This window comes from Talpa occidentalis, unplaced genomic scaffold, assembly GCF_014898055.3.
Source record: "Talpa occidentalis isolate TD23 unplaced genomic scaffold, MPIMG_talOcc4v2.1 talOcc4.13, whole genome shotgun sequence".
In the NCBI taxonomy this organism is placed as follows: domain Eukaryota; kingdom Metazoa; phylum Chordata; class Mammalia; order Eulipotyphla; family Talpidae; genus Talpa; species Talpa occidentalis.
The window spans coordinates 69,963,559-69,983,836 of NW_023601322.1; the positions used below are offsets into that span (position 1 = coordinate 69,963,559).

Sequence of the window (20,278 nt, forward strand, 5' to 3'; positions counted from 1 at the left end):
GTGTTGAGGAGCGGTGACTTCCAGGTAGGAGAAAAGATCAAGAAAAATATTGGGATGAGCCTCCCCGGTGGCGCAGAGGGTTGAGTACAGCGCCGTGAACGCTGTCTGCAGCCTCTGCAGTGTGGGTTTGATTCCCAGCCAGCCAGGGATATTCCCACATGGCGCGGCAGACCTCTCCTGTCGCACCCACTGCTCCCCTCAGCGGTGTTTTCAGTTCTGTCTGCCTGTTCTGCTCCCCACTCTGTCTCTGGTGAATCCTCTCATCCTCCCACGCCTCTAGCCTTTACCCCAGCTATTGCCTAAATAAAAATAAATAAATCTTTAAAAAAAGAAAAATATTGGGAGGACGTAGCACTTTGCCTGGAAAAAAAAAAGTCATAGAAACGGTGGGAAGAGAAATGTAATTTCAAGTGGAGAGACAAATAGGCTGAACTGGGAACATATATAGAGAAGTATGCATACAGTGTACTAAATACTGTACTAAAGTACACTTGTGACTGCTCTCTTTGGCTCCATTCAGTAACTGTTTCACAGACACGGTAGTATCTGTGAATGTTAAGTAATGTGTAAGCCCACCCAGCTGGTGAAGTGATTGAGCTGTGAGTTGAATCCAAGTGTGACCAGTCCCAATAGTCATATTCTTTTCTCTATACTTTCTTTGATTCCAAATCCAAGTGGCTAATTTGATAGTATTAGGATAAAAGAGAGTTGTGGGAAATACATTGGGAGACATTGGAACCATGTTACCAAGGTCTTTGAGTAGTACACTGAGTTTGGACTTTTGTTGGCTAGCAGTGGAAGTCACTATAGATTTTTGCACAATAGTAGTGATAATGAGGCTGCAATTTAGATTTAATTCAGTGGCATTGAGTAATAGATGGCATTTGAGTGGCGTTTCAGGTGGCAAGGCTCCTAAGAGGACTGATGTTAAGCAGGTAAGAAAATGAGAGTATTGGGCCTCCCTGATGGTGCAGCAGTTGAGCGCTGGGTTGCGAAGCTGTCCGCAGCCTCTGCAGCACCGGTTGGATCCCCGGCCACCAGGCGAGGGTCCCACATGGTGCGCAGACCTCTCCTGCTGCCCGCTGCTCCCCTCAGCGGTATATTTCGTCAGTCTACCTGTTCTGTTCTCTGCTCTGGCTCTGGTGAATTCTCTCACCCTCCCACGCTTCTAACTGTACCCAGTGCTTGTATAAATAAATAAATAAATAAATAAATAAATAAATAAATAAATAAATAAATAAATAAATAAATCTTAAAAAAAAAAGAAAATGAGAGTATGAGCAAAGAGGTAATACTGGAAACAGTCTGAAAACGAAGTTAAGGGGATTGGGAAAGTGTAATTGGCAATAGATTAGGTGTGTGGGGAATAAGGAATTTTGAGTCAGAATTACTGAGTGGGAAGACGCTGCCACGGAGAATGGGAAGAGGATACTTGGGAGATTCGTACACAGTGCGTTGAAGATGTTGGTAAGTACGTGGACGCATTGTGCCCTTTTCAGTCAGCTTTACAAAATAGCTACTGTACTGGATATTCTCTTTTTGCCCTTCCTGATCTCTTCTCCATCTTCCCTTCCTTTGTGTTCCTGGGAAGCTGATTCTTAAAGAACTGCAAGCATCCTTCTCTGGCTTCATGTTGGGCTTGGATAGTGGGAGAAACTGGCAAGAGATCTGGATAGTAAAAGATGGGATCAAGAAATTTGTCTCCCCTCTCCTCCACATCTTAGCAGCAGTTTTATTAGTAGGCACAACTCTGCTCCAATGGCCCTCTCTTCCAACTCCAGGTCTTTTCTGGCTTTTGGTAACCACTCCCTCCTGTTGCTACTTCAGGTTGGGTATCCCCCAGATTGTTCTCTAAACCTTGTGGATTTCCTTTATATGTGTCCACTTGGAAGTAGTTCCTTTTGTTAAAAGTCTTCCATAACCTTGTTTGAAGTTGCCATCTATGGTCATCTCTTCAGTTATATTTCTTTAATCACACCCACATTTTCTAATGACTTCTAATGACTACTCTCCCAGGTACTACCAACCTTGGAGAAGACCTGTTTGCCCTGGGTTGTTTTTGTTTGTTTGTTTGTTTGTTTTTGCCCCATCTGTAATGTACTTGAAATTTAGTGTCTCCCTGTTAGAAATTTTAACTCTTCTACTTGAGGCTTCAGCTGGAAATACAGCAGTGAAAACAATGGATACAAAAATCCCTGCCCTCAATAAAGCTATATTTTAGTAGGGAGAGACAGACAATGAACTATAATAAATTATGCAGTATGATAAATTATGAGTAGTATGGAAAAGCTTAGTAGGGAAATGACTGGGTCGTGCTGCAAGGCAGGATGTTTGTGAAGATGGTACATTTTAAAATAGATTCAAAAATGTAGGTCTGAGAATGTGACATGTGAGCAAAGGCTATAAGGAAATGGAGTTAATGCATAAATTAAGAGCATTCCTGGTAGAGGACAAGGAGGAGCAAATGCCCCACGGCAGGATTGTGCCTGGCCTTTTTGAGGAGAAGCAAGTTGGTCAGGGTGGCTGAAGCTGAGGGAAGAGGATCAAGGGAGTGGCAGATTAGGTCAGAAAGGGACCAAGTCCTGTAGGGATTTGGCTTTCAATAGATGAATGGTGAACCATTTTGAACAGGGGAGTATCTTGCTCTAAACTTGAAGGTTGAAAGATTTTAGGGTTCCCTTTCTTAAAATTCCTATCCCTTTGGTATAGTTCTTTCAGTGAGGGAGTATGTTATTGCAGACTTTTTGTGGATTAAGGTATAAAGACCCACAATTTCTTTAATTCTACCATAGGTATATGATCTTTGGGGAGAGAGATTATTCTTTTTGGCTCAAATGAATCTTTATCTGGTGATGTGCAGAAAAAAATATCCAGTCCTAGGAGGCTATCTTTAGAAAGTCCTACTTGCAAGGTTTGAATTTAGGGAGTATTCCGATTTACTATGATAATAGTGGTTCACTCTACCTAGAGAGTGCAAGCAGTGGTTTTATACTGAACATCTCTGGGAGTCTGGGATTTTGATATATTCTAAGAAGAGGGTATCTACTGCTAAAAAATAAAATTCACAAATTTAGGGATTTAGTTTTGGCTTTGTTGAATGATTCATAAATTGGGCAGCAGCTACTGCAAAGGGTTAAAAGAAATGGAGGGTGTTTATAGGCAGAGTGGGTTATAATTATTTGCAAAAGAAAAGATTTCAGGTAAAACCATCATTTTTCATAAGAAGTCAGCGGTTTCTTATGAGCTGATAGGGAAATTCCAAATTGATAGGTTTAGGATTACGCTTTGAGAGAGGTTGAAACTGCAATGAAATTAGCTATTAAATCTGGGAGGGACCCAGGCATGGAAGACTCCATTTGGGGCCTGTTCTATCTTTTTTTTTTTTTTTTAAGATTTTATTTTATTATTTCTTTATACAAGAACCAGGATACAGGCCAGTTGCGCGGGAGGGTGAGAGGATTCACCAGAGACAGAGCGGGGAACAGAACAGGCAGACTGATGAAATACACTGCTGAGGGGAGCAGCCGGTGCGACAGGAGAGGTCTGCAGTGCCTTGTGGGACTCTCGCCGGCTGGGATTGAACCGGTGCTGCAGAGGCTGCAGACAGCTTCACAGCGTGGCGCTCAACTGCCTGTGCCACCAGGGGAGGCCCGGGGCCTGTTCTATTTTTAACACTATAAAATCTTTTTTTTTTTTTTTAAAGATTTATTTTTATTTATTTACACAAGCATTGGGTACAGTCAGAAGTGCGGGAGGGTGAGAGAATTCACCAGAGCCAGAGCGGGGAGCACAGCAGGCAGAAGGACCAAAGTACACTGCTGAGGGGAGCAGCAGGCGGCAGGAGAGGTCTGTGCGCCCTGTGGGACCCTCCTCCCATGGCCGGGGAGCAGCTGGGGATCCAACTGGCGCTGCAGAGGCTGCAGGCAGCTTCGCAACCCAGTGCTCAACTGCTGCGCCACCGGGGAGGCCCAACACTATAAAATCTTGAGTAGTGAGATGTTAGGGGAAAGCATTACACACGGTGTATTCTCTTTGATACCTTGTGGTAGGAAGTGAGCAAAATCCTACATGTAGATTCCTAAAAACTCTTACCTGTGTCTTTTTCCTATATGATCTGAGTGTATTCTTACTTTAAGGCTGCAATAATCTTTAGCTATGAATACAACATCAGTGCTGAATTCTGTGACCCTAGCTACCCTCTGAATGTGGGGTTCTTCTTTGGGGCCCTTGATGTGGTTAACATTTTTCTTAGTGTAGCCAAGTTAAGTGGACAACAATTAATACGTAGGTAGAAGGTGCAGTTTCGGAAAAACTATTGCTTAGGTCAGCAGCTCTACTTCTGGCAGGGAGCTCTTCTGAGTGATTTCTACTTTAATTCCTTCCCTTTCTCCAAAAGATCTAGGTCTTTTCATTATTGTAGCTTCTAGCAGTTTTGAGCATGGGGAGGGTGTCTTCTGCAATGATGTAGATAAAAAGAATTGCCTTATGTTGGTCTTCAAAATGATCTCAGTGAAAACAATTGTTGACATAGGCACCATGTGTAATTCCTTAGGGAGAAAAGAAGCATAACTACTAGAAGCAACATCATTCCATAACAGAGGTAGGTATGTCAGTGTATTAGAAAGATCACATTTTCTTTGTAATCTCTGCAATGCATAGCAAACTATTCTGATTTAATAACTTCATATTATCCCTGAGAAGGAAGTTATTTTATTCTAATCTTGTAATACATTTTGGTAGAGAGAGGATGAAACCTGGGTCATAGAAGGGATACTGGTTAAAATACCCATTTGACCAATCTCTTCTGAATTCTACTTTATTCCTAACATCAGAGTGTAGGGGTGGAAAAATAATTTTCCTTTACCCTTCTAAGCTCTTGTCGAAGATACCCCCCATAACAAAAAATAGGAGAAATAACACATAACACCTCCTACATACATGGGAGAGATGCAGGAAAACAGCGCCTTAGTCAAATGACCTAAGTTCTACCTCTTTAAATAACAACTTTAACTAAAGACAGGCTGTTGGGGAGAAAGGGAGAAAACCATTTTTAGCAGTTACCAAGAAAATCTCAGTAAACAAGGAGAGACCCAGACCCCCTTACAAATGGAGAATTTCCTTTATGTCTGTTACAAAAGGTAGTTAGTTATTCAGTTCCCAGAGCTTTTCTTCGGTCTGCTGTTTCTTAAAAATGGCCAGTTCAGAACAATCCTTTTGCCAAAAAGACATTTTGGCATTGTAAATTTTGCTCTACTGTTAGTCACAGCTAGATCCACTAAAATCTCTGGATCCACAAGTTCACAAGCTTGAAAGTGTTAGTGTGGGGAGAGGAGGGTGGAGGGGAGAGGAGGGAGAAGGTGTACATGTTCTGAAAGGGATTTGGCCAACTGTGTGCACGAAGGCAAAGGAAGCATACTCTTAGTTTTAGAGCACAGATCTTCAATAGAATTTGTGTGCCCAGGGAGAGAAGAGATGATATTCAAGATATTGTCTGCCATGGTCTCTACCAGGTACAGCCTCCCTACATGTCACCATGAATCTGTTCTGAGTCCTTTCGCTTGTCTCCTCCAAGTCTCCTTCCCAGGGTGCAAGTCAGGCCACAGAAGCAAGAAAGAAGCTTTCCTGGCTCCCATGTGATACAGGGGCTGCTCAACTCTGCCCCTAGCTCCCAGTTGCTTCCCTGTTCAGGAAATTCAGCTCATGGCACACTACTTGATGACTTGTAAGTGTGTGTGTGTAGAAGGGGGAAGGGCACCTCCCCTTCATAGAGGTGGATCTATAACAATTGCTTTGGGGAACTATTTGCTTCTCTCCAATTGATTTTTAATATACATTTGTGCCCCTTTTAACTGAAATTGCAGATAGTAACTTCTCCACAGACTGGGGAAAGTGGCAAATGAAAGTGAATAAATTTATTTAGTAAGAACCATTAAATCATATCCTTTGGCTCTAGTTCTATTACTAGGGCTTTAACCTAAAAAAGCAATTCAATGAAAGGAAAACAGTGTTGCACAAAGATGGTCATGTGTCATATAGGAAGAGATTGGAAAATATAAATATCAAACTTCAGGGAAATGTATACTAAATTGTGCTCTGTCAAAAGGTGAAATATTACAAACCCAGGGGCCATCAATAGGTGAATAAACAACATGTGGTATATATGTACAATGGAATATTATTCAGCTATAAAAAGGGATGAAATTCTGGGCCTCCCCGGTGGCGCAGCGGTTGAGCGCTGGGTTGCGAAGCTGACCACAGCCTCTGCAGCGCCAGTGCGATCCCCGGCTGCTCCCCGGCCACCGGAGGAGGGTCCCACATGGTGGGCAGACCTCTCCTGCCGCCCGCTGCTCCCCTCAGCAGTGTACTTCGGTCCTTCTGCCTGCTCTGCTCCCCACTCTGGCTCTGGTGAATTCTCTCACCCTCCCGCGCTTCTGACTGTACCCAGTGCATGTATAAATAAATAAACAAATAAATCTTAAAAAAAAAAAAAAGGGATGAAATTCTGATGCATGAAACATGGTTGAACCTTGAACTCATTATGTCAAGTGACACAAACCAGACACAAATGAACAAATATTGTATGATTACACATAAAATAGACAAATTCATAGAAATGGGAAGTAGAATATAGATTACCAGGGACTGGTAAGGGAAGAAAGGATGAAGGGATGAGGGGTGACTGTTTATTGGTCATGGAGTCTCTTTGGGAATGATGGAAAAGTTCTGAAAATGGTTAGTGGTGATGGCTGTAGAACATAGTGAATGTACTTAACACCACTGAATTTATATACTTAAAGATGGCTAAATGTTTACACAGGTGATATACATGTTATTAAACATTTTTTTTGTTTTTTTCTCTTAATGGCTAATGGTTAAAATGATGAATTTCATAGTCTACATGATAAAAACATAAAACATGTACCAGTAGGAATTTTTTAATGTACAACTTGTAGATAAAGTGGTGGGATTAAACAAGCTTTTATTTATATTTATTTATTTATTTTAATTGTTTTGCTTCTGATTTTTAAATTTTTTTTTCATCATTGTTCATTTTTTTTTTTTTAAGATTTATTTATTTATTTATTTATTTATACAAGCACTGGGTACAGTCAAAAGCGCGGGAGGGTGAGAGAATTCACCAGAGCCAGAGCGGGGAACAGAACAGGCAGAAGGGCCGAAGTACACTGCTGAGGGGAGCAGCAGGCGTGTCAGGAGAGGTCTGTTGCACCATGTGGGACCCTTGCCCCAGTGGCTGGGGATCAAACTGGTGCTGCAGAGACTGTGGGCAGCTTCGCAGCCCAGTGCTCACCCCCTGCGCCACCAGGGGAGGCCCTATTGTTCATTTTTAAACAATATTTGCTTCCCGCAACCCCTCAGGTGTAGACCCCATAGAGTTTCCTTCCCAAAGGCACCCATGCACCATCACCTCAGGCCCCTGTGCTCCTCCCTCCCTCCCTCTGATCCCTCTCCCTCCTCCGCCCCTGCAGGATGTCTCTGATTTACAATTGTCCGTTTTTGCTTTGTTGTGCTTTGTACTGTTATTACTTTTTTACACCGATGTCTTATTTGGGTCACCGATATTCCTGCTATAAGCGAAACCATCCGATATTTTTCTTTTCCTTCTGGCTTATTTCACAGAGCATAATTCCTTCTAGTTCCATGCACGTTGCTGCGAATGGCATGAGTTTATCTTTTTTGATTGCTGAATAATATTCCATTGTGTATATATGCCACATCTTCTTGATCCAGTCATCTGTTTTTGGGCATTTGGGTTGTTTCCAGGTTTTGCCTATTGTAAATAGTGCTGCAGTAAACATAGGGACACAGGTGTTCTTTTGAATCAACGTTTTTTGTGTCCTTTGGGTGATCCCTAGTAGTGGAATTGCCGGGTCATATGTAGCTCCATTTTTAGTAGACTGAAAACCTCCAGACAGCTTTCCATAGTGGCTGGACCAGTTTGCACTCCCACCAGAAAAGAAGGAGAGTTCCTTTTTCACCACATCCTCGCCAACATTTGATGTTGCTTGTTTTTTTGATATGTGCCATTCTTACTGGTGTAAGGTGGTATCTCAATGTGTTTTTTTTTTTTTTTATAGAGGCATGTTTTTATTTATTTATTTGTTTGTTTGTTCGTTCGTTTTGTTTATACATGCACTGGGTACAGTCAGAAGCGCGGGAGGGTGAGAGAATTCACCAGAGCCAGAGCAGGGAGCAGAGCAGGCAGAAGGACCGAAGTACACTGCTGAGGGGAGCAGCGGGCGGCAGGAGAGGTCTGCGCGCCATGTGGGACCCTCCTCCAGTGGCCGGGGAGCAGCCGGGGATCGAACCGGCGCCGCAGAGGTCGCCGGCAGCTTTGCAACCCAGCGCTCAACCGCTGCGCCACCGGGGAGGCCCTATCTCAATGTGTTTTTAATTTACATTTCCCTGATGATAAGGGATGTTGAACATTTTTTCATATGCCTGTTGGCCATTTGCATTTCCTCTTTGGAGAAATGTCTTTTTTAAGTTCTTCTGCCCATTTCTTGACTGGATTGTTTATTTTGTTTTTGTTGAGTTGTTTGAGTTCTTTGTTTATCTTCGTGATCAGTCCCTCATCAGTTGACAGGGGTGCAAAGATTTTTTCCCAATCAGTGGGGTGTCTCTCTGTTTTGTTTAATATCTCTTTTGCTGTGCAGAAGCTTTTCAGTTTGATGTAATCCCAGGTGTTTATCTTTTCCTTGACTTTCTTTGCTTTGGGCGATGAGTCTTTTTTTGAGATGTATGTCTTGTAGTGTTTTACCTATATTTTCTTCTATGTATTTTATGGTTTCAGGTCTTATGTCCAGTTCTTTTATCCATTTTGAGTTGATTTTTGTGCACGGTGAAAGGTAGTGGTCTAGTTTCTTTTCTTTTCTTTTTTTTTTTTTGCATGTGGTGGTCTAGTTTTCCCAGCACCATTTGTTGAACAAACTGTCCATGTTTCATTGCATATTGTTTGCTCCTTTGTCAAAGATCAGTTCTCCATATAAGTGTGGTTTTATTTATTTATTTATTTTTTTAAATAATAAATTTTATTTTTATATTCCCCATACAACTGCAACCCCCCCATTCTGACCCAATCCCTCCCCTCCGCCCGCACCCCCCAAAAAGTGTCTCTGGTTCATAGTTTTTTGTTGATTTTGATTTTCACTTTCTTATAGTTATTCATTTTCCTGGTTCCTTATTTAAATTTTCTAGATTCCTGCTATGAGTGAGACCATCTGGTATTTTTCTTTTTCTTTCTGGCTTATTTTGCTGAGCATGATCCCTTCCAACGCCATCCATGTTGCTGCAAATTGCATGCGTTTATCTTTTTTGAAAGCTGAGTAATATTCCATGGTGTATCTATACCACATCTTCTTGATCCAGTCATCTATTTTTGGGCATTTGGGCTGTTTCCAAAGCTTAGCTATTGTAAACAGTGCTGCTATAAACATAGGGGTGCAGGTGTTCTTTGGAATTGATGTTTCTCTGTCCTTTGGGTAAATACCTAGGAGTGGAATTGCTGGATCATATGGAAGCTCTATGTTTAGTAGGTCCAGAAATCTCCACTAAGTGTGGTTTTATTTCTGGGCTCTCTATTTGGTTCCATTGGTCTGTGTGTCTGTTTTTATTCCAGTACCAAACTGTTTTAATTATTATGGCTTTGTAGTATAACTTGAAGTTTGGAAGTGTGATACCTCCTTTCTCCTTTGTTTTCATCAGTAGGGCTTTGACTATTTGTGGTTTTTTGTGGTTCCATATGAATTTCATCAGTATTTGTTCTATTTCTTTGAAGAATGTCATTGAGATTTTTATTGGAATAGTGTTGAATCTGTCTATTGATCAGGCTTTTATTTTTAAAATTTTTAGATGAAGTCATGAAAATTTGGAGTTACCTAGTTGCAGCTAGCCCTTTTTTTAAAAAAAGATTTATTTGCTTTTTTTTTAAGATTTAAAAAAAATTATATAAGTACCGGGGTACAGACCAGAGGACCGGGAGGGTGAGCAAATTCACGAGAGTCAGAGCAGGGTGCAGAACAGGCAGACGGAGCAGTGGGCGAGACAGGCGAGGTCTGCCGCACCACATGAGAATCTCCCTGGCCGGCAGAGAATCGAACTTGTGCTACGGAGGCTACAGACAGCCCCACAGTGCTGCGCTCAACCCACCGCGCCACCAGGGAGGCCCTGGAGAAGTCTTTTTTTAATTTTTAAAATATTTTCTTACATCATTGTTCATTTTTGTATAATATTTGATTTCTCCTTTCAGGTGTAGTTCCCATAATTCTCCCACCACCCATAATCCATCACCATATTTCTTTGTGCTCTTCCCTCTCCTGTTTTTACCCTCCTCTCTCTCCTTCCCCATCCCCCGCTGTATGCCTCAGATCTGTGAGTTTTGTGAGTTTTGTCTTTTTCTTTACCCTTTGTTTGGTTTCCCTGTATTCCATCTATAAGGGAAATCATGCAATATTTCTCTTTTTCCTTCTGATTTATTTTACTTAGCATAATCCCTTCCAGCTCCATCCATGTTGCTGCAGATGGCATGAGTTTATCTTTTTTGATTGCTGAGTAGTATTCCATTGTGTATGTATACCACTTCATGATCCACTGGCCTGTTTTGGGGCATTTAGGTTGTTTTCATATCTTAGCTATATACCTTTTATTTTCTGCACCTTCCCCAGTAAATGTCCCAACTGAATTTACCTTCTCTTTCCCCTAACCTCCCTTGCCTTAGCTAAGCTATTTAAGATGATGATTAAAGCCAAGGGAAGGGGAGGGAGACATAAGATTCTCGGTACTATTAGGCCTCTTCCATATATGTAAGAGGTATACATGTTATTATTAAATACATGTATGACTTTTTCTTTTATCAGTCTGTGTGATGCTTGTTTGTTTGCCAGCCTAGAAGAACCCAGAGGGGTTTGGAATGATTTCTTTTGCATCCCTACTTTCTGTCAGTCTGTTTATTCACATAGTATTTATATTGTAGCTCCCTGGTATAGCCCATTGCATAAAGTAGATATTCAGTGAGACTGAATTACAAGTTTGCCGGTGCAGGAAGATAGTGACCAGAATGTTTAGCATATCGCACATGGGTTTTATGTAACTTTAAGCATGTGCCTGCCTCAATTCTCTGTACTTGCTAGATGTGCAGAGCTGACCATCTACATATCACTGTATTTGTCTTGACCTTGAGGTTATGTGTCATATATATTTTACCTTTTCATGTAAAACAACCTAGTATTATTTGTATTCAGAAAGGGTAGAACCAGAATAGCAGATAGAGAAGCCGATAGACACAGCCTGTAGAGGACAAATATAGTTCATTTAAAGTTGCAAGAGCAGGGGCTTCCCTGGTGGCGCAGGGGGTTAAGACGCAACCTATGAAGCAATCCGCAGCCACTGCAGCATGAATTCAATCCCCGGCCAGGAAGCTGACCCACATGGCGCAGCAGACCTCTCCTGACTCGCCCGCTGCTCCCCTCTGCAGTGTCTTTCAGTACATCTGCCTGTTCTGTTCTCCACTCTGTCTCTGGTGAATCCTCTCACCCCCCATACCTCTGGCCTGTACTACAGCTCTTGTATGCATAAATAAATCAATCTTAAAAAAAATAAAGTTGCAAGAGCCCATGAAAAAGTTCTGAGTAGGAATTAATGCTCCTTCTTGAATAAAATGTTCTGTGACAGTAGCAGACTTTTTTCCTCCTTAAGCCACAGGTGTTTATTAGGTTTTCCCTTTGTTTATGAAGAGATGCACGTGTTCACCAGCAGAGGGCATCAGCTGCAGGTTATAGATTCTGAAGAGGAAGGAATTCTTGGGAAGACCTCAGGAGATGAATATTTGCAAAGCAGTAGCCTGTGTGAAGCATTGCTTGCTGCTACAGTTTGTCTGACTTTTCTTTGCCCTCGCCCTCCCTCCCCCCGGTCCAGTGGTGTGCCTTCTGCTTTCTCTGAGAGCAGTCTTAGGCTAGGCCTGGTGGTAAGCTGAGGAACCAGAGAAGCCCTGGGGGAAGGACTTTATAATCACAGGTATTTGGAAGCCTTGCGTGCTTGCAATTATCAATATCTTCAGGGGCGCAAAAGTTCTTGTTCCCCATTAGATGGAAACAACTAGTAGGAAAAGACATTTCCACCAAGAGCTGAAAAGGGTATTAGGCTAGATATTTGAGGTTCTGGTTCCATTCCTAGTTTGGTGTCCAATTTACGGGCCATCTTAAGTCAAGTACTTTCTCTCAGTCTCATTTTGATTTATCTCTAAAATGGAGATGATGAAATTGTGTGTTGGGGGAGAGGGTTGGGGAAGAGCAGTGCCTATAGGTGTGGAACCTGGTCCTATAGAGTTTTAATTTCCCCAGATTTATGGAGGTATAATTTACATAAAACAAAACTCCCCCATTTCAAGTGTCTAATTTGATGAAATGTAGTAGTTGCATACAATCACGTAGGCATTACCAATTTTAACCAGCTATGCAGGGGGTTCTGATGCACAGCTCAGTGTGGGAGCACTGCACTGTGTTATGGTACCTGCAAATGTGAGGAACTGGAGAAGGTTAAAAGTACAAATAGAAAAGACCCAAAGAAAGTGGCCTGTCTCCTGATACGCAGTGCTGTCCTGACTTCTTGTACAGAGATGGAATACATAGGAAAGTACATTCTAGACTGATAGGGTTTCTTCCTCAGGCACATAGAGCTGAAGGATTCTGAACAAAGCTGTTGTAGGTGCCTGGGTGAGTTGCTTTGGGATGGAGAACTGGGTCACTGGGTGCTTGTGGTAAGCTGTGGAAGAAAACAAGCCTTGGGTATGGGATGAAGGGCTGGGAAGGGGTTAAGATGCTATTGCCAGACATTTTAAGTGTGGGATCTCATTTTGCCCTCTACTGCAAGAATCCTATAGCAATCTTCCTTAATCTGGAGTTCAGCTGGAAAAATTAGTCTAGAGCAGGCAGATTCAGACTATGGACCAGAGAACGTTTGGATATGAAGGTAGATTATGTAAACTATAACTCTGAAACTAGATTAGGGTGGGAACTTTGTTCTAGGAATCTGCAGAATGATTTCTCTCTCTTTTTTTAATCTTTTAAATTTATTTATATATATTTTATATCATTGTTCATTTTTGTACAATATTTGCATTCTCTCAGGTATGGTCCCAGTAAAATTCCCACCACCAGTTCACCTGTGTACCATCATCACAGCCCCTTGTGCTCTTCCCTCCCCTGTTTTGATCCCTCTCTCTCCCCCTCCCCTGCAGAATGTCTCTAATTTACAGTGGCCTGTTAATTTTTTTTAAATTATTCTTATTTTTCTCCTTATCCCTTATTTGGTTCCCCTATATTCCTCCTATAAGTGAAACCATCCAATATTTTTCTTTTTCCTTCTGACTTATTTCATTGAGCATACTCCCTTCCAGCTCCATCCAGTGAATGACATGAGTTAATCTTTTTTGATTGCTGAATAGTATTCCATTGTGTATCTATACCACATCTTCTTCTTTTTTTTTTAAGATTTATTTATTTATTTATTTATTTATTTATTTATTTATTTATTTATTTATTTATTTATACAAGCACTGGGTACAGTCAGAAGCACGGGAGGATGAGAGAATTCACCAGAGCCAGAGCGGGGAATAGAACAGACAGACTGACGAAATACACTGCTGAGGAGAGCAGTGGGTGGTAGGAGAGGTCTGCGTGCCATGTGGGACCCTCCTCCTGTGGCCGGGGAGCAGCCGGGGATCAAACCGGTGCTGCAGAGGCTGCGGGCAGCTTTGCAACCCAGCACTCAACCGCTGCGCCACCGCAGAGGCCCCTATACCACATCTTCTTGATTGAGTCATTTATTTTTGGGCACTTGGGTTGTTTCCATATCTTACCTATTGTAAATAGTGTTGCAATAAACATAGGGGTGCAGGTATCTTTTGAATTAATGTTTTTGTGTCCCTTGGGTAGATTCCTAGGAGTGGAATTGCTGGTCATATGGTAGCTCCATTTTAGGAATGTGAGTGTCCTCACATTCTTTTCATAGTGGTTGGACAAGTTTGCATTGTAGGAGAGTTCCTTTTTCTCCACATCCTCACCAGCATTTGTTGTTGCCTGCTTTTTTAATACGTGCCATTCTTACTGATGTAAGGTGATATCTCATTATGGTTTTGATTTGCATTTCCCTGATTATAAGTGATTATAAGTGACATTTTTTTCAAATGCCTGTTGGCTATCTGCATTTCCTCTTTGGAGAATCATCTTTTTGGCTCTTCTGCCAATTTTTTGACTGAATTGCTTACTTTGTTTTTGTTGAGTTGTGTGAGCTCTTTGTAGATCTTTGTGATCAGTCCCTTATCAGTTGTACGGAGTGCAAAAATTTTCTCCCTTCTGAATGATTTTTAACATAACTTAGCCCCAGGTTTTGCTAGGTGACCTTCACTCAATGTTCTCTGCTCTCTATTATCTTGTGATAATAGTGAATAAGGTATGCAGGTGTAGGTAGAAGTATGGCTTCAGCACATACATTGTAGTAACTTTGGCAAGACGATAGAAAGTTGCACAGGAAATTCTATAAATTTTTAGACTCTCAATAGCTCTATAATGAAATCTGAATATGTTCAGCCCTTAAGTATTTCCTTTTCTGATCCCCTTTTTCTCTCTTTCTCTGGCTTATTAGATATGACATTTCCCCTCTTTCCTGTAGGGTGAAGTTGTGAAAGAGAGACTGATTCTTATGTCCCCTTTATGAATCACCCACTTGTCTTCTTGGTGGATGTCTATGCACTTTGGCAAGGATTCTGGGATTTGGTTTCCGTATTTGTGATGTTTAGCTTCTCCTGGTCCCTGTGATTCACCTCAAGAGGAAATATCTGGAGCAAAGCCACAAGACTGATTAGAGGAGGAAGAGAAGGGGGTGGGGAGGGGAGAAAGATACAAGGGGTATTATTGTGAAAAGAAGTGGTGATACAGGGTAGTGGAGTATAATTAAAATCACCCCAGCCTCTTCTCACATGAGGCGTGAGTTTGGGTAGTGGCCTCATCTAAGAGGACACTGTCAGGGGAGATAATTTTTTAGAATAACATTTTAGTTCAGGAGACCATAATAAAGTTGCAATTACTCTTACTTTATATCACCTCATAATCTACCCCCCCCCCATGGTTTCAGGGCAGACATTTAACAGGTCAAAATTATAATAATAATAAACTCACTGAGCTTCTCTTGTACTTTATTTTATATATCAGGATATCCCCCCCCTACAAAACATTAGAGTCCAGTAAAAATTTCTTTTTAAACTAGCTTACAGATTAATAGGGAAGAGACTTGCTGAAAGTAATTCAGATAGCTAGTAGTACAGATCCTGCCAAGCACCCATGTGACATGGAGGGTGCTGCACCTGCACGCCTTCCAGCTCCGTTCTAAAAACAAAGGGGGACCTGCTGCACCTCCCCCTGCAGTGACCTTTAGGGCTAACTGTCCCTAGGTCCGGCTGGGCAACCAGCGCGCAGGGGGAGAACAGCATAACACCCTGAAGCAGAGGAAGTACAGCGGAAGTTCCCTGAAAAGGCAGAAGCTTATCAAAAGATAACGACCACCAGGAACCACTACAAGAATGCTAAAAATCTTATTCAGTCTTTCTAGAACTACAAACTTTAATCCCTTATTTGTCTTTCTAAACTTCCTTCTTTCTTCTATAAAAGTCATTGCTTGTTATGTAGATCACCTCCCTGATGGTGATAGACTGAGCCCATGAGCAAGCTGATTTCATTGATATTCATTGTCCCTGTGCCTTTGGAAAACATATATATTGGTCACAAACTCAAAGAAAATTACACTCAGATTTTCACTCTTAAAGTGTGTCTGTTTGTCATTTCTTTCACCGACGCCCTGACCACCCTGCACGCTTCTCTCAACCCTGAGGTGGCCTCATCGTCTACTGCTGTGCTGGTCTGTGGCAGGGGGTTCTCAGAATAGAGATGTATGATTTTTCTGAGGCATCAAGGAAGCTTCTGAACCTGTTTTTGTGGCTGATCAATCACCGTTGCCTGATTGTCTCCATTACCTCTAGCTTCTGGGTTGCGGGTGAGACAGATATTGGCCTCCCACCTTCCCCAAGGTTATGCTTTGGAGTTAAGTTAGTCTCATTGAGGCTCAGCAGCTGGAGATTACAGGGTGGGAGAGAGCTTTGGTTGCTGATCAGTGAGAGACTTACTAGTTGGAAGCACAGATTAAATAAAATTTTAACACAACAGTATTTAGAAAGATATTTTAGTGTTGCGCTATGAAGTTTGTGATCTTTCCTGTGACCTAGGGAAATATATGTATGGGGTGTTCATTGTGATGGCTTTATTACAATAGACTTTGACCTCTTGCAATAAAATAGGGATCGTTTCAGTTTCATGTGTTTCTGCCAGTTTTCTTTTCCTAATTTCTCTGCATTTTCCTCAGTTCTTTTCGCCTCTTTCCCTCTTAACTTCTATCAGGCTCTTAGGACTGCTGTAGATTTTGGGAAGAGGAATTAGAACATGAGCCTTGACCTACAAGTCATTTTCCCCAGGTGGATAAACTCCACTGCGAGCCACAGAGGGGCCTCCTCATTCCAGCAGTCTGAGTAGGCTGACAGACCTAGAGTGTATGGGGGCAGGGACGCGGTGGGGTCAGCTATTTCTTGGGCTAGTGAGGAACTGTCTGAGCCTTTGCAGTCTAGGCAAAGGAGGCAAGAGCCCCTGGGGTGGGCCAGTCGAGCTGGGGATGCCTGGGCAGATGTGGAGGCAGCTGGAAAGGTGGCACTGCACTCGGGTCGCTGGAGCTGCCGCTGTTCCTAGGAGACGAGGAGCAGCAAGCCTGCGGGGGAGGGGGAGCAAGTGGGTTGCTGCTTTTAGCAGCTGAAAGGGCTGCAGGGAGCTCTGGGTAAGACATTTTCTGCTGCTGCTGCTTCTGCGGTAGAAGCTGCCGGGAGTAAGTCAGGGGAAGGAGGATCTAGAGGGAGGCGGCTTCATTTGCAGCCATGCTGAATCACTGTTGCTGATCAGATCTCCCGCTGGTTGGCTCCGGGGACGGAGCTCGGATCTCAGGGTGAATGCACAGCTCAGCGGCTGCCAACTCGGCCGGGCCTCGCACAATGGAGGGTGAAAGGTAATTATGTACAAGTGTGTATTGTGTTATATGTGCGTGTGTGTACGTGAAAGGGTGCTCGCCGTGTTTGTGTTTGCGTTGGCTAGGCAGGGTCGGAAGACCTGGCCACGGATGAATCCCAGCGGTGTGGCGGCGGTCAGAGTGGGGAACCCCTTTCTCCCGAGACCTGGCTTGCTTAAAAGCAGGTCTGGGTTTGCTGGGCAGTTGAGCACCCTGAAAGAAGGCATTTCCTGGCTGGTGTTTGGGAATAGTTTCAGCTTGGACTGAATCATGATTGCCTTTCTCAGGCTGTTTCAAGGAGGCGGTTCCCTTTCCTGGCTACTTTCCCCGGGGTGCTTTTTCTTTGGTAGGGGCTTTTTGATGTCAGAGAAGGGCTGTCCTGGCATAGAGAGCTTGTATTTTCACACCCGAGTGCTCCACCGTCAGCAAGTGTGCCATGCTGATGTCTTTCCAAAAGTGTGTGTGCGCGCACGCGTGTGTGCATGAGCACCTTATTACACACATTCAAGTAAGACGGAGACAAACCCATTCATATGACACTGTCTCTGACCTGCCTTCCATTTGCGTTGAAAAGTTTATGAATGACACTGGAAGGTGGGTGCTTGTTCTTTCCATCAGGGGTTTCTTATAAACTAAGAATCCACAAAAAGGATTTTAAATACTTCTGTTCAGCTGGATCTAACAAACCAGGGTGTATTTCCTGGCAGGAGATGCACAAAAAATTTAAACTATTACCTGAAGATCTGATTCCTTCATCACAGAGGTGCTCAGTACAGTGCAGGGGCCCATCTTTCCTCTGTCTGTGATAGAAAATCTCCTCATACTGTGTCTGCCTCTTCATTCTGTGGGTCTGCAGCTGGGAGAGAATAAGGTTTGCCATTTTTCTTGAGGTGAGAAGATGGCAGGGAGGGGTGCACACAGAAGGAGGAAGAAGAGGATGAGGACTGTAAATGCCTGGTTCAGTGCTAACAGGTTCCACTAAGTCAGTGCTGTCTGGAGAGTACCCCTATAAACACTTTCCTTGGCGTGGATTGCATCTTGTGGGGGAGAATGATGTCGTTTAACTTCTCTAGACCCTGTTACAACTGGTGTGACTGTTGGGTGTCCTCTAATCTGAAGAGGCCTTGAGGAACTTGAGGTGACTTTCACAGGAATAGTTGGGACTTTTTGGACTGAATGTGCTGTTGGTGCAGTCTTGCTCTGGGTGCTCTTTCCAACAGGAGCTTAGTGGTGGACTCCTTGTGGCCTGCTAGGCAACGGAGCATCTGAAGGCCTGTCTCTCATGCTTCGGGCCCAGGTGGGCGATGTCCTCATCTTCTGGTATTAGTCTGGTGGCTAGAGAAGGGCAGGGGCTGTGTGAATGGAGACTTAGCGATTCGGGACCAGGCCTGTTTGCTTGACCTGAGGCATCTTGGGTCTGAAAGGTCTGTGTGAGACTAGCAGCAACTGATTGAAGGATTGCTAGCCAAGCATTTTGAGGCACCATTAATGTGTTCCTACTATGGTGTTCAGAATTGTAGTAAGTTCTTGTCCCCTTGTTCTTCAGTACTCGGTGCCTTTCTCCTGGGATGGCTGGTGTGTTGAGCTTTACAATACCTGTTTTTCCCTCCTGTTCTTGCTTCCCCTCTGCCCCCCGCCCTCACTGGAGTCAGAGAGTAGGCAAGGAATCCACACTGAGCAGCTTCTAAACATTCATCAGGTTACCCAGCTCACTACCTTTTTGTTCCCAGTCAAGCCCAGTTTATCATGCCAGACATTCAGGTCTACTGAAATCTGGCTCCAGCCTCCATTCCCATTGCTCCTCATACTTCCAACCCATAGATCCATTGACCTCTGGTGATCACCCACCCTGTACATTACTCCATCTAGCCCCAGAGCTGTAGGTCCCAGAGCTCCTTTTGCCTGGAATGCATTTTCCTTCCTCCTTTCCAAAAGTTACTCATCAATCCGGGTCTCTTTAAAATAGTACTTTGCCTTGGTAACCTCAGCTTTCCTAGTCCTGGATTCTGAATTTTGGTACCTCTGTAGTTTGTATCTTATAGTTGGATAAGCTGACTAATAGGCCCACACACCAGATCTTTTTTGTACTTTCGTTTCATATATCTTACAAATCATCAAACTTGGAGGCAGGTCTTCAAGGGCAAGGATGATGCCTTGTTCCTGTGAATACTCTTCATTGGCTGTCTACCATGTGTCTGCATACACAGCAGGTGCTGGATAATGGCTGATGAACTGATTACTTTTGTGGGAAGTTCTGGTAACTGAAAAGAAAGTTGGTGAGAGAGGAGACTGAAATTTTTGGCCAATAGGTTCATCCTTTGATATCAGCCTTACTATCTCAGCATGGGTAATTGACTCTATGGAATGCTTTGAGGTAGGGGGAAGACAGGGGAGCAATAGGCTTGTTTTACAAGTACCCTGGGAAACCCAGGGCCAGAGAAGCCAACTCATTGGCCTGGGATCACATGTCAAACCTCCAGAGACTGGAGGGATCCTGAATTTGGTGCTTATTCCATCCACACTTAACCTGCTGAAACTTAATTGGGGCTGTTTTTAAGCATTAAAAATTTTCAGCCTAGAGATTTCTAATGAAAAATTTTCCTTCTTTGCCATGAGGGTATGAAAAGAACTTCTATGTTGAAAGGCTGTTAATTGAAATTGTGGCCTTTGGAATAACATAAACCTTGCAGTGAATTTACTTCACAAACTGTGTGACCTTGAGTTTGTTACATTTTTTTTCAGAACCAATTTTTCTTTTCAAAAGGGAGTAATAACTGTGTATACCTCATAGAGTTGTTGTGAAGACCGAATGAGGCAATATGAATAAAGCACCAAGGAAAGTTTTTCTGGCACAGTGGAAGCACTCTGTAAATGGTATCATTGGTGTTTGTATTATGCCCTGTTGTTTCCAGTGACTTGTGCTGGCATATGAATCAAGGCTTCTTTTTATGACATTCCTATGTTTATCATCCGAAGATTATGTGGGACCATTTTCATGAGAAAATTAGAGCACTTACCAGGCTATCACTTTGCTCTACCCTAAATTATTCCTCTTAGTAATATACCACACAGGGCTTGGCACTTCCTTTACAGGGTTTTCACCAAGACCTGCCGTTTACCTCCTTTTTATAGAAACTCTTGAGGCATCTGGATGCACAGGTGG

General features: G+C 42.9%; 1 protein-coding gene across 9 annotated transcripts in view; it reads left to right on the forward strand.

Moving 5' to 3' along the window:
• KLHL3 (kelch like family member 3) overlaps positions 1-20,278 on the forward strand; it is a 268,190-nt gene that overhangs the window by 135,873 nt on the left and 112,039 nt on the right. The window contains exon 1 of one of the 9 annotated variants that reach the window (XM_037509251.2): positions 16,665-17,115. The exons of 7 other annotated variants lie outside the window; for them this stretch is intronic. In XM_037509251.2, coding sequence (XP_037365148.1) covers positions 17,060-17,115 — 56 coding nt within the window. In that variant the 5' untranslated portion in view covers positions 16,665-17,059. Of the gene's footprint in view, positions 1-16,664; positions 17,116-20,278 lie in introns of those variants that run through there. One more of the 9 variants, XM_037509252.2, reaches the window with a different exon arrangement.